This window comes from Aquarana catesbeiana, linkage group LG10 (assembly GCF_042186555.1).
Source record: "Aquarana catesbeiana isolate 2022-GZ linkage group LG10, ASM4218655v1, whole genome shotgun sequence".
Lineage (NCBI taxonomy): Eukaryota > Metazoa > Chordata > Amphibia > Anura > Ranidae > Aquarana > Aquarana catesbeiana.
Genome location: NC_133333.1, coordinates 70,629,791 through 70,644,407, shown reverse-complemented (window position 1 = coordinate 70,644,407; position 14,617 = coordinate 70,629,791). Strand labels below are relative to the sequence as shown.

The following is a 14,617-nucleotide window of genomic DNA, read 5'->3' as shown; positions in this document are numbered from 1 at the left end:
GGGTATCATTTGATACAGGATCAACTCTAGACATCTTACCATCACAGTTTTTATAATGTGGACATATTCACCAACATGCCTCACACAAAGTCCCGCCCCCATTCTCCATTTTTTTATGTATATGTGCAATAAGGCATTTGTGGTAGTGTTTCTTCATTCTTTTTACTTTATTCTTTATTTCCCTTTTTTTTAAAAAAGAAAACAAAAACAACCTTTATGTCCTCTTAATAGGATACTATCTCTCTCCACTTTCGGTCCCAAAAAAGGGGGGGACTCTGAGTGGAGTTTATTACCGCTAACCCTTAAACAGCGGGAGGCGGTAAGTATGCTCTATAACAAACAGTACCCATTGGGTATAACACAACATAAACCTTTAAATCTTTGCAGGTCCCAACACTCTTGCATCACTGCTCTATCGCATACTTTCTTCTCAGTGTCAAACTAATTTGGTGTATTTATTGATGTCGGTCTACCGCCTAAGATTCTATTTTGAACCAGTCGCAATGGAGCCAGTCCCGGGGTGTCTAACCAGGGTTCCCAGATAGATTCAAATTTTTGTGGGCTACCTCTATGCTTATAGGTGAGTTGTTCTCTAATAAGAGAATCATTTACGGATGTAATCCATTATGTATGTGTGGGGGCCGTTATAGATAGCCATTTTCTGGCGATGAGTTTCCTAGCTAGGAATAAAGTTCTGAGGATGGCAATATATGTATGGGGTGTGTATTGTTCCTCATCCAACCAACCCAGCAAACAGAGTTTAGGGTCTGTAGTGAATCTAAGATTCCAGATACTATTAATGGTACTAATCACTTCCGCCCAATATCTATGCAATTTCGGGCATTTCCACAGCATGTGAACAAGTGTACCAGTGTCCACAAGACAGCGAGGACACAATGGATCATCTCTCCTGCGCCATCTGTGCAATTTCTCAGGTGTGCGGTAGGTGCGATGTATAATAAATAATTGAGTAAGTTTTTGAGATGAGGACAGTGATATTTTAAGTACATTATCTAATATGGTAGTCCATTCCTCATCTGAGATATGCTCTATGTCTGCTTCCCATCCAGCTCTACAATTCAGAGCCATCGCTTTAGACACGTGGCCCAGAAGAGAACCGTACAGAGAGGAAATTTGTCCCTTTCGGGATGAAGACAAGATCAGCTGTGTAATCACCGGGGAATTGGATAGCTCCCAAGTGGATACTACAGCCTGTGCTGTTATAGCATGCCTAAGTTGCAGGTATTGGAAAAATGAGGTGTTTGGTAGGTTAAATTCTGTACAGAGTGATTGAAAATCGCGCAATATGCACCCACAATATAGTTGTGGGATATATTTCACTCCCCTAGCTAACCAATTGGAGAAATTTTCCAATTTGTTTAATTCCAGGTAGTTTCTGTTATTCCAAATACGAGACCAGTTTGTATAACCCGTGTACTGAAGATGTTGTTTTGTTTTGTTCCATACTTTGTCTATAAGCTGTAGCGTGGGGTATGGAGTCAGTGCTCCCAATTCACCAGCCTCTATACACTCCACAAGTTCACCACACGACACCTGAGTGCACACAATATTGCGGATGGGGTCAGAGGGCTCAGGGCAGCGCCAGCCCGTCAGATGTTGCATCTGAGCTGCTATAAAGTAAAGAAACGGATTTGGTACCGCCAGTCCCCCCGAGTCCTTAGCCTCTTGTAAGGTTTCTAGTTTTATTCTTGGAACCTGTTTCCTCCATATTAATGCACGATAGATGGTGTTACATCTCTTAAATATGTGGACAGGGATCCAGACGGGGGCATTGTGGAGTGCATAGAGTATTTGTGGATTCCATATCATCTTTATCAAATTGCATCTGCCGACTACGGAGAGTGGCAATTTAATCAAGCTGGTGGTTTTTTCCTGAAATTGTTTAAGTATTGGGTCTATATTGAGCTTTATATAATATTCTAGGTTAGGGTGTATAATTATTCCTAGGTATTTAAATTTATCAACTATTTTGATCTGTTCAGCTATCTGAGGTAGGGGCCCTGTTAGTGGATCTAAGGGTAGTAGTGTGGACTTGTCCCAATTTATTGTGAACCCGGAAAAGGTTCCAAATGTGTGTGTTAATTCCATTAGCTTGATCAGTGAGGTAGAGGTGTCACCCAGAACTAAAAGTGCATCATCAGCATATAATGCCAATTTGTCCTCTATTTCACCCCGTCTGAATCCCACTATGTCTGTGTTCCCTCTTATGGCTGCCGCTAGAGGTTCTATGGCTAGAGCAAAGAGCAATGGAGAAAAGGGACATCCCTGTCTGGTTCCCCTATAAAGTTCAAAGGAAGAAGACAAGGTGTTATTTATCCTAATACATGCCTTAGGGGCCTTGTATAATAATTTAATCCAAGAAATTATTTTATCCCCCAGATTAAATTTTTCTAATATTTTCCACAAGTAATCCCATTCAACGCTATCGAACGCCTTAGCGGCATCAAGTGAGAGGATAGCTTTCTGTCCTTGATTATCAGTGGGTATTTGCATATTGAGATAAAGACGCCGGAGATTGTTTGCCGTAGATCTATTTGGTATGAAGCCAGACTGGTCCGGATGGACTAATTTAGAGACCACTTTTGAGAGTCTCATGGCAATTACCTTTGTAAGAATTTTTAGATCTGTATTTAACAATGATATAGGTCTGTATGACTCCGGTTTATCAGGTTCTTTTCCGGGCTTTAGTATAACTACCACCACCGCTTCATACATGGATCTCGGCAAGGAATCTGTGTTAAGCGTTTCTGTTAATGTATGAAGTAGTTCCGGCATGAGTATTCTTGCAAATTTTTTGTATAGCTCTATGGGTAATCCGTCATTACCTGGGGCCTTTGAGTTTGGGAATGAAGCTAGTGCAGTATGCAGTTCCTCAATATTAATAGGAGCGTTTAAAAGCTGCCTGTCTGTATCCTGTAGCTGGGGTAGAGTAATAGAATCCAGAAATTGTGTCAGATCCTCTTCAGGATAAGACACCTTTGAGGAGTATAGATCTTGGTAGAAGGAGGAAAACTCCTTCAGTATATACGGTGTATCTGTGACAGTCTGTGATAAAGGTGTTGTGATGCTGTGAATTACTTGAGGTGGTTGTTGTGACCTGGCTATCATAGCCAACATGTGGCCGTTTTTTTCCCCTTCCTCAAAGTATGTTTGGGATGTGAAAAACCTCTTGTTGTCTGCTTGTTGTAAATGTATAGTACTATGTAATTTTTGTGCGTTCGTCCATTGCCGTTCATGATCAGGCGTTGGAGATCGCAGAAACAATTCTTCCGCCCTCTCCACTGCCTGAGCGGCATCTTTTGCCCATTGTCTGCTATTTGTTTTTATGGTGTTAATTTCTTTTAAACACATACCCCTGACATATGCCTTGAGAGTGTCCCAAACCACCCCCGGGGCAGCTGAAGGTTTATTAGTTTCAAGAAAATATTTGATGTGCATCTGCATTTTATCTGCATCAGTAAATAGCTGCAGCCAAAAGGGGTTCAGCTTCCAGTGCACAGGTAGGGGTGTTTTATGAAAGTTTAGGGTAAGCTGCACCGGGGAATGATCAGACAATCCCCTAGCCAGATATGTTACTTTCGGGTCATATCGATATGTTAGATCATTTCCTAATGCAAAGTCTATACGAGATAGTGCTGAGTGTGTCGGGGAATGACATGAGTACTGGGCACGCAAGGGAAACTTACACCTCCATAAGACCACCAACCCCATCTCACCTATAAACCTAGCTAGTGGAGTACATTTCCTAGGGCCCTGAGGACAATATTTCCTATGTATGTCAAGAGAAGAGTCCATTACACTGTTAAAGTCACCACAAACATATACTGGTATATGCGGGTGCCTAGCCAAAAATCTAGCCAGACACTGCAATACCGTCAATGCAAAAGGTGGGGGCACATATATATTAGCAATAACACAGGCTTGAGATTCCCATACCCCCATAAGAAAAACAAATCTGCCCTCAGAGTCCACCTGCACATCTTGTTTAGTAAATGCAGCAGATCTGGCCACAAGGATACTAACTCCTCTGGAGTAGTTGGTATGTACAGAGTGGTATTGCACAGGATATTTAGACATATGTAATAATTGTATGGAGTCTCTGGTGAGATGTGACTCTTGCAGACACATAATGGTGGGGTTCTGCTGTGAAAGAAAAGAGAACAGGGCAGTCCTTTTTGTAGGATCACGCAAGCCCCTAATGTTCCAGGATAGAATTGTATCCAGCCGATTACCCATTAAGACGGGGGGACTGCATAGAGGGGCGCATACGCCAAGAGGTATTTAAATCTTGAGAAATGAACCATTGTGCCCATTCACAAATGTTACCTGGGTAGATAATTTGTAAACAGTGTTGACCTTCTTCAGTCTCAGGCAAATCAGTCTGGACGATAGAGACGTAATGCAGACTTATATGTCGTGCGCATCTGCAAAAAGAAAACCCATCCAACCAAGGTTGGGAAATAGAAAAAACATAAAAAAAAATAAAAAACAGTCTGTCCATAACAACAGTAGGTTTAGCAAACCTAAACTCAGATAGACCAATTATTGAACTTTGATAAGTGCCCCGCAGGGCTTGTAAGGGGGTAGAGTTGAGGGCCGGGACCCAGTGTCTTTGAAATCAAAGTACAAGATTTAAACGATAGATACTGAGAGGTGGCAATGTAAAAAATTGTGCCTTTCTAAGAGCTCCTGAAATAGCAAGGTGAGCAAAAGGATTCATATATTGCTGGATACTTTGCAATTTTCAATCAAATGCATGCCCTTGGTCAGTTCCACGCAAATGTCTTTCATGCCGATCAAGCCAGGAAGCAGCCATATTTGGGGATTCAAAAAAATGCACTGCTCCATCTGCTACCACGCGTAACTTAGCTGGATACAACATGGAGTAGACTAGTGGTATTGCCCGCATCCTTTTTTTTACTTCTGTGAATTTTGCCCTCTGTTTTTGGACAGCAGCCGAGAAATCTGGATATATTGAGACTTTGGAACCTTGTATGTCCATATCAGTTTTTTGTCTGGCTAAGCGTAATATAATGTCTCTGTCCTTGTAGTGGAGGAGTTTTAGGATAAATGGTCTGTGATTGCCCCCCCCGGTGGCGGTGGTCGGGATGGCACCCTGTGAGCCCTTTCCACTGAGAAGAATGGAGTAAGATTATTTTTCCCAAAAGTGTCTGCAAGCCATGCTTCAATGAACTCTGCAGGGTGTTTCCCTTCGGATTTCTCAGGCATTCCGACTATACGGATGTTCGACCTTCTTAATCTATTCTCCATATCTTCGATTCTAGCTGCTGATTCATCAGCTTTATTAGAGGTTATGTGCATTTCTTGGGATAAGGGGGGTAATTCATCCTCAATAGAGCTCACACGTCCCTCCAAAGCAGTGGCCCTCTCCCTGATTTTCTGCATATCTTGTCTAATGTGCAACAAGCCTTCCTTCACGCTTTTGACTTCAGTTGATAAGTCAGTAATGGAGGAGCCATAAGCATGGACTGCAGTTAGTATGTCCTGTAATGAGGGCTCTCTATTTTCCACATCTGTGGGATCAGCAGTGACTTGGGCAGGGAGGGGGGATGGTGGATTACTCACTGCGTTCCTGGAGGCCGCCGGCGCCATTTTCTCAGGCACATGTTGTGCTGTATTAGGAGTCTTCACAGGGGGTCCATTTTTGGCTGTTTTAGCTGTGCAGGCTAGCAGTTTGGACTTGACACCGCTGGCTTCATGGGCATATTGGCCGAGTTTAGCCGCCGCCGAGGCATAGGAGTCTCTTCCCGTTCGTTGCTGGAGCGGGGGTCCGCCATGCTGGGCCGTGCCGTCGGCGAGGAGGCTCCCTTCCTTCTTAGGCATGTTTGCCTTGTTATTATGGTGACCGGGAGTCGCTGTAGTGGTGACTCCACACTGGGGGCGAAGTATCCGGTCTATTTCTGCGATGTATATGGCTCACAACAGGATTCTGTGAAGCAAGATGCAGGAGCTAGTGTGAGACACGTCCTCTCACATGAACATCCAAGCCACGCCCCCCCGGTATCTTTATTTTCATGGTCATTGGTGCATGGTCAGATAGTGTAGCTATTTCTATATTCGTGGATACTACCAAGTCTAGGATTCTATGTTCTATCAGCCAACAGTCGATCCTAGTGTATGTCCCGTGTACAGGGGAGTAGAACGTATAATCTTGTGTCCTGGGTTGTTGCATTCTCCATACATCTACTAACTGGTAGTGGTGTAATTTCTGTTTTATCGCCTTCAATTGGGCGTTCCTCGTCCCCTGTACACGGGACGTACTGTCTTGTTTTGGGTCCATACAAAAATTCAGGTCCCCCGCCATGAACACTTTCCCTTTTTTAAATTATGATTATTTTTCCAGGGCTCCCCCCAAATTTATGGTTGGGCCTTTATTAGGGCGATAATTATTATCCACTGTGCATTCCATTCCCAACAGCTTCCCCCTTAAGAAGAGAAATCTTCCCTCCGGGTCAGTTAATCTATCCTCCAGGGAGAACCGAACTCCCTTACCTATTCCAGTTGCAACCCCTTTTGCCTCATTTGTCATTGAGTCGCCATAGTACCAAGTTGGGAGCTGATGGGAATACAACCTCACATTAGTTTCATGAGACAAGTATGTCTCCTGTAAGAAGACCACCCCGACCCCATGATGCTCAATCTCTTTCAAGATTTTATGCCTTTTTGTTGGTGTATTTAGCCCTCTCACATTGTAGGTCAAAAAAGATTAACTGTAGTTATGTTATAGTTATTCACAGCCTGTTTTCATAGAGATGGGTTATTTGCATCCTATTTTCATATAGATGTAATCTATTTCTAAGTTTACGATTATTTATAATGGGGTCTAGGGTTTTGCCAATCTCTTCCATATCTCTGCCTTATCTTCATATAGCTGAAATCGTACGATGATATCCTGGGGTATTTCTGCGTTTAGATACGAAGGTTTCCTAATCCCATGCAAACGGTCTATTTTGAGTTCTTGCTCTTCTCCTCTGTCCAGTAGAGGGTTAAATATTTCCTTCACAGTTTTTTTTCAGCTCTTCACCTCTCTCTTCTGGAAGCACTCTTATCCTTAGATTCTGGCGTCTGCTTTGGTTTTCTTGATTTTCCATTTTGTATAATATTTCCCTCTGATTGGTTTGCAGAATTTTAACTTGTGTTTTTAGTTCTTGTATTTCTGAGGTTTGCTTTTCGTTCTTGTCCTCCGTTTCCTCTACCCCTTTTCCCCTTTTAGCAGATAGCCAAGTCAGCTCACATTGTTGCGATTTCTGTCTTAAAAGAATTTTCTAATCTTTCAAACATCTCTATTATTTATGATTTAGTTGGCAATTGGGCGTAAGTACTTTGCTCTTCTGCACCTGCTTCATTATCCATCTTGACGTCTGCTTTAGTTTCTTCCTGTATTCCTCCTTTTTTTCGCAGACTCTCTTTTCTTTTCTTTTGTCGCTTGTTGTTTTTCAATGACAGAGCTTTTTGAGTTTTCCTCTTTTGTTAAATATTTTTGGATCATACTAATGTTCAAGCTCTCCCTTGGGGTTTTAGGCATGGTTCCTTTTGTAGTTCTTTCTTATCTATATAAATACTAGAACAAGAAGCAGAAGACTGATGCAGGGTTTTCACAGTCAAACAGGGTTTGCCAATGCACCTGCAAGGTTGTTCCATTCAACAAGGTTTCACAGTCAATTCGCCGTGCATCAACAGATTTCAGGGGATACACTGGGGCAGACACACGGATGCACATGCAAAATTTTTCACAGTCAGTAAAGTTTGCACAAGCAAATGCAAAATGTTCACATTTAACAGGGTTTCACCGTCAATTACCGGCCCATAGGCAGGTGCAGGGTTTTCCCATTTATCAAGGTTTCACATTTAATCACCCGTGCATAAGCAGTTTACGTACAAGATATAATTAAAGGTTTTTACTTGCTGCTTGCAGTCCGCTTGCTCATCTTTCCCTTGTAGGCATTTCCTATTTGGGGGGTCGCACTGTAACAAATGACAGGGTGTACATGCAAGTTTTTCTTTACCGTTAGCAGGGTTTGCGAAAGCAAGTTCAGGTTGCAAGATTTTCACATTCAACAGAATTTCGCCATCAATTACCAACTCATCAGCAAATTGCGAGCATAGCTTATATAATAAAAAAAAAAAAAAAAAAAAAAAAATTAGTTCTTTTGATTCACAGTCTGTTTGCCTGTTCCCCTATAAGTACTTCCATTGGGGGGGGGGTCACACTGGGGCAGGCAGATGGGTACATATACCGGATTTTCACATTTTATCAAGTTTGCAGAGTGCAGGTACTTAGATTTCACCTTCAACAGAATTTCACAGTCTGCTTACCATGACAGACAGATTTCTTACAAAGCCCCTGCAAAAATAATACCACCTGCTCACAATCCATTTATCAGTCGCACTAGAGCAGGTGAAAAAATGCACAAATTAGGTTTTCACAGCCAGCAGGGTATTGCAGTTAAAGATGCAGATTTTTTCCATTTAACAGGTTTTCACCAAGGTTTCCTAGTCCATTACCATAACATGATTAGATTACATGTATAGCATATATAAGGGTAATGTTTACTGCACACAGTCCATTAATGCATTTGCTCCCTTATATGTATTAACTATTAGAGGATCACACAGGTGTAGACAGGAGGATACACATGCCAGGTTTCTCAATCAATTAGGTTTTCAAATGCAAAATTTCACTCTTTCAACAAATTTTCATGTTCAATTAGCAGTGCATAGGTTGATTGCATACATAGCTCATAACTGTCAGCTCACCTCTCCCCCTGCATGTTCCATCCAAGTCTCAAGGGGGGGGGTGTAGGAGGGGGTCCTCCAGGTGTGTCGCTCCATGTTCTCTCCTGTGCTCCAGGGCTGCCGTCCCTCCTCCCCCTCTAGGATCAAGTCGGCTGCCGATTGGAGCGCCCGCTGTCCTGGTGATGTTCTGGGGGTGTAGTGGGCTTTCACCTCTGCCATATGTCTCAGCCCCTCACGCCGCTGGCTGCAGCTTGTCCGCCTGGAGCCTCCCTCATCCACTCAGTCTGGCCCATGATCATGCTCCTCCCCCACCTCAGCAGCATCAGCACACACCCATACTGCTGCTCGCCCCTGCTTCCTGTATAACAGTGTTTAAGCTTCATAGAACTGCACACATCCTTGGAATGTGGAACACTATTGGTTACGATTAAGTGTCATGTGTACATCCCAACGCTAAGCACTATTCCAGGAGCAAATCGATGGTTAGGAGGTCGAGGCTCCGGTGAAGAACTCACTCTGCTAGTTTGGTCCACTCAACATTCCATGACTCAATATCCTTTTGCCAGAATGGAAAACTTCAAGAGTAAATGGATGCACAGCCAAGGCCTTTTTTTTCAGTTCATCCCCTACCAGAATCTGGATGATGGGAGATGACCCATTCCCTGTCCCCCCCCCCCCCACCCCCACAAATTGACTGCAATTGGGAATGATTCAAAGTCCTCCCTCAGAGATTTACAGGCTTTTATTCTCCTCTGTGTCTTGTGCAAAGAAGACTGACGTTGAACTTAAAAAAACTGAGTATACTTGGATTTTGCAAAAGCGTTTGACACAGTTCCCCACACATGGCTAATGTGTAAGGTAAAGTCTACAGGAATGTAAAGATCAGTATTTGTTAGGAAACTAGTGGTTAATGATTCTTACTCTGAATGATCTAAGGTCATTAGTGGTGTACCCCAATGTTCAGTGTTGGGACCCTTCCTTTTTAATATCTTCATAAAATGATATAGGGTCTGGGATTAAAAGTACCATTTTGGTACCAAGCTATGCAGTGCAATGATGTCCTTACAGGAGGTCTCCAACATACAAGCCAACCTCAATGCACTGATTAATTGGGCAACTATGTGGAAAATGAGGTTTAATGTTGATAAATGTAAAAGTTACGCACTTAGGGGTTAAGACTATGCATGCATCATACATATTAAGGGAGTACAACTGGAGATGGACGAGAGAGAGAGAGATGGACGAGAGAGATGGACGAGAGAGAGAGAGATGGACAGAGAGAGAGAGAGAGAGAGAGAGATGGACGAGAGAGAGATGGACGAGAGAGAGAGAGAGATGGACAGAGAGAGATGGACAGAGAGAGAGAGAGATTGACAGAGAGAGAGAGAGAGAGAGAGAGATGGACAGAGGGAGAGAGAGAGAGGGGGAGAGAGAGAGGGGGAGAGAGAGAGAGATGGACAGAGGGAGAGAGAGAGAGAGATGGACAGAGAGAGAGAGAGATGGACAGAGGGAGAGAGAGATGGACAGAGGGAGAGAGAGATGGACAGAGGGAGAGAGAGATGGACAGAGGGAGAGAGAGATGGACAGAGGGAGAGAGAGAGAGAGAGAGAGAGAAATGGACAGAGAGAGAGAGATGGACAGAGAGAGAGAGATGGACAGAGAGAGAGAGATGGACAGAGAGAGAGAGATGGACAAGAGAAAGAGATGGACAAGAGAAATGGACGAGAGAGAGAGATATGGACGAGAGAAATGGACGAGAGAGAGAGATATGGACGAGAGAGAGAGAGAGATGGAAAAGAGAGAGGGATCATTTTCCCCTGTACAAATTAGTAAGACCTCATCTGGAATATTCAAGTTCAGTTTTGGGAACCAGTTCTCAAAAAGGATATTAGGAAACTGGAGAAAGTGTATAGAAGTGCAACCAAACTGATAATAATAGGCATGGAGGAGCTCAGCTAGGAGGAAAGATTAGAGGAACTGAATTTATTCTCTCTTAAGAAGAGATTAAGGGGGGATATCATCAACATGTACAATTACAGTACAGAATGGGTCCATTCAGTGAACTTTGTGTTGAGTTATTCACTTTAAGGTCATCACAGAGCACAAGGGGGCACTCTTTACATCTAGGAGGAAAAGAGATTTTATCTCCAAATACGGAAAGGTTTCTTCACAGTAAAGAGCTGTGAAAATGTGGAATAGACTGCAAGAGGTGGTTCTGGCCAGCTCAGTAGATGCTTTAAAAAGACCTGGATTATTTCCTAAATGTACATAATATAACTGGGTACTAACATTAATAGGCAAAGTTGATCCAGGGAATATCCGATTTCCTCTCGGGGGATCAGGGAGGAATTGTTTTCCCTGCTGTAGAAAATTGGATCATGCTTTGCTGTGGTTTTTCACCTTCCTCTGGATCAATTGTGGGTATAGGATTATGTATATGGGATTGTATGATTTTTTTTATTATTACTGATTGAACTAGAGATGGACTTGTGTCTTTTTTCAACCTGACTAATTATGTAACTATGAGTGTCAGTGAGAGATGGACATTTTCAATTCATGCGTCTTCCTTTCAGGGCTCCCCACCTCACCTTTATGGAAGTCCTAATCTCTGTGTGACCCCTCTAAGGAAATGGGGGTGCTTCAAATCCAACATTAGACTACTGTTGGCTCAGAGTCCAGATGACGTACTAGTTCAAATAGGGATTCTTCTGGCTAGCCTGAGAAGTTTGGGCTGGATAGGAGGTGTCAAAACAGTTGGAGCAGACCTGGCTAGTCATCAATACGCAGGCCTAGTTCAATGCTCAAGTGAGTACTTTTCTCATTTGAATGGGCCAAGCAGTTGTCGGCAGCTTCCCAATGCAGGGGTCTCTTGGAAACAATTGTCTTGCATCCCTATGCTACCCTGGGCACACTGGATTCTCTGGATGTTCCAAAGAATTTCCTTTTTGCAATGCAGACGTGCTTCTCAGATACACAGAAGCCTCTGGTGATGGGTATGTCAGGGGACCCTCATTTGATCCCATCTGGTAGGTTCATTATCTGGGACCATTGTCACCACTGAATGCCAGTACTTGGTTCCCAAAGAATGGGTCCTTTAACCACTTAAGCCCTGGACCATTTGGCTGCCCAAAGACAAGAGCACTTTTTGCGATTCGCCACTGCGTCGCTTTAACTGACAATTGCGCGGTCGTGCGACATTGCGCCCAAACAAAATTGAAATCCTTTTTTCCCCACAAATTGAGCTTTCTTTTGGTGGTATTTCATCACCATTGCGGTTTTTATTTTTTGCACTATAAACAAAAAAATAGCGACAATTTTGAAAAAAAATGCATTATTTTTTACTATAATAAATAACCCCAAAAAAATATATAATTTTTTTTTTCTCAGTTTAGGCCGATACGTATTCTTCTACATATGTTTGGTAAAAAAAAAAAATAATAATAATCGCAATAAGCGTTTGATTGGTTTGCGCAAAAGTTATAGCGTCTACAAAATAGGGGATAGTTTTATAGCATTTTTAATAATAATTTTTTTTTTTACTAGTAATGGCGGCGATCAGCGATTTTTAGGGATCCCGATTACAGGGAGCTGTGATCAGTGTCATTAGGCAGAACGAGGAAATGCTTGTTTACATCAGCCTTTCCCCGTTCTTCCTCTCCGTGAGACGATCGCAGGTATCCCCATGAACATAGAGTCCGCGGGACCCGCGATCACACTCACAGAGGTCGCGGCACCCGCAAACCGCTTTTTAAAGGGCAACGTACAGGTACGTTAATCTGCCTGTACGTATATCGGTGTGAGCCGGTCGGTAAGCGGTTAAAGTAACGCAGTGCCGTACTGCAAAAACTGACCTGGTCATTAAGGGGGTAAATTCTTCCAGGGCTGAAGTGGTTAATATATTAACCCCTTCCCGCCGACCGAACGCACATATGCGTCCTCGGCTTTCCGGGGTTATACCGGGATGATGCCCGCAGCTGCAGGCATCATCCCGGTACCGTTGTTTTCAGCGGGCGATCGGCTACCCGAATATAACAACCGATGCGGCTAAAAGCCGCTCGGCTGTTATACCGGAGGAGCGGGAGGGGACATCCCCCCCCTCCCGCCGCCTCCCGCCGCTGTTACCGGGCCTCCCGTGCGATCGGGAGGCCCGGTGTCCATTCAGGAATCTCCGGCGGCTGGGGGCGGGCTGGAACGAAGCTGTGAGCGGCTTCGTTCCAGCCTTCTAATTGTAAACGCGGAAGCGACGTCATGACGTCACTTCCCGTTTACTCGGCTGCCAATGGCGCCGAATTTAAAAAAGTACACAGTATTCAGAATCGCCGTTTTCGGCGATCTGAATACTTTGAAGTGTAAAGGAGGGATGGGGGGTCTTTTAGACCCCCCATCCCTCCATAAAGAGTACCTGTCACCACATATTACTGTCACAAGGGATGTTTACATTGCTTGTGACAGCAATAAAAGTAAAAAAAAAAAAAAAATTTTTAAACACAATTAATAAAAGTACAAAAATAAATAAAATAAATAAAAAAAAAAAAAAAAAAATTTTTAAAAGCGCCCCCGTCCCCGCGAGCTCGCGCAGCGAAGAAAACGCATACGGAAGTCGCGCCCGCATATGTAAACGGTGTTCAAACCACACATGTGAGGTATCGCCGCGATCGTCAGAGCGAGAGCAATAATTCTAGCCCTAGACCTCCTCTGTAGCTCAAACCTGGTAACCGTAAAAAATTTTTAAAGCGTCACCTATGGAAATTCATAGGTACCGTAGTTCGTCGCCATTCCACGAGTGCGTGCAATTATAAAGGGTGACATGTTTGGTATCTATTTACTCGGCGTAACATCATCTTTCACATTATACAAAAAAATTGGGGTAACTTTACTGTTTGGATTTTTTAAAATTCATGAAAGTGTCACTTTTCCAAAAATTTGCGTTTAAAACACCGCTGCACAAATACCGTGTGATAAAAAATATTGCAACAATCGCCATTTTATTCTTTAGACTCTCTTCTAAAAAAATATATATAATGTTTGGGGGTTCTAAGTAATTTTCTAGCAAAAAATACGGATTTTAACTTGTAAACACCAAATTTCAAAAATAGGCTTAGTCATGAAAGGGTTAAACACTGTTTCTCTTATTTCATAAGCTTTATCTCAGAGCATTCACATTGTTCTAGATGAGACCATAACTGAAGGGTGTGCATAAAGGCAGCATGTCTATGTGGAATTTCATGTTAAGCGATGGTTACTTACCTTCAATGTTAACAGCAACTGCACTGCATTTGTGAATGAGGTGGGGGCTGGAAGGTTATAATAGGTCACCGTGCGGAAAAAAAAAAGGTATGTGAAAGTCCAGCCAAGGGCCATAAAGTGGCAGGATCTAGAAGAAAATAAAGAAGAAACAAATAGTGAAATTTTGGGTGGGGTAATACTGCAGCTGCATCGGTTTGGGTTTATGTAATAGTTTTGAATTTTGGGTTTGTGCCTATTTTTAATATTTTAAGCGTGGAGTAGAGATATATTCTATAAATAGAGAAATAGGTGATAAAACAGTCCTATATATTATGAACTCACTTTACCTACTCCTTACAAAGTTTAATTACAAACATACTCTGGCAATCATTAAAATGCACCATTATGGAGTGGAGGAAAAAAGTCTGCAAACTCCTGATTGTGGCTAATTTTAGACAAGTTATGGCTTTAATTTCTCCCTATTCAATGTCCACTATATTAAGCCTTGTACACACAAGTAGTTTTTTTTTTTGGTTCAACCCAAGGGGCAGAATTAAAGAAAAAGAGAAGCTCATTGTACTAACTATGAGGCCTCATACACACGGACGTTTTT

The 14,617-nt window shown here is 42.8% G+C and overlaps 1 protein-coding gene across 6 annotated transcripts in view; it reads right to left on the bottom strand.

The window, feature by feature from the left end:
• The window catches only part of MBOAT7 (membrane bound acylglycerophosphatidylinositol O-acyltransferase MBOAT7), a 784,148-nt gene that overhangs the window by 470,610 nt on the left and 298,921 nt on the right, over positions 1-14,617 (bottom strand). For all 6 annotated transcript variants that reach the window (XM_073602276.1, XM_073602279.1, XM_073602277.1 and 3 more), the window contains one exon: positions 14,026-14,152. In XM_073602276.1, coding sequence (XP_073458377.1) covers positions 14,026-14,152 — 127 coding nt within the window. The remainder of the gene's footprint in view (positions 1-14,025; positions 14,153-14,617) is intronic.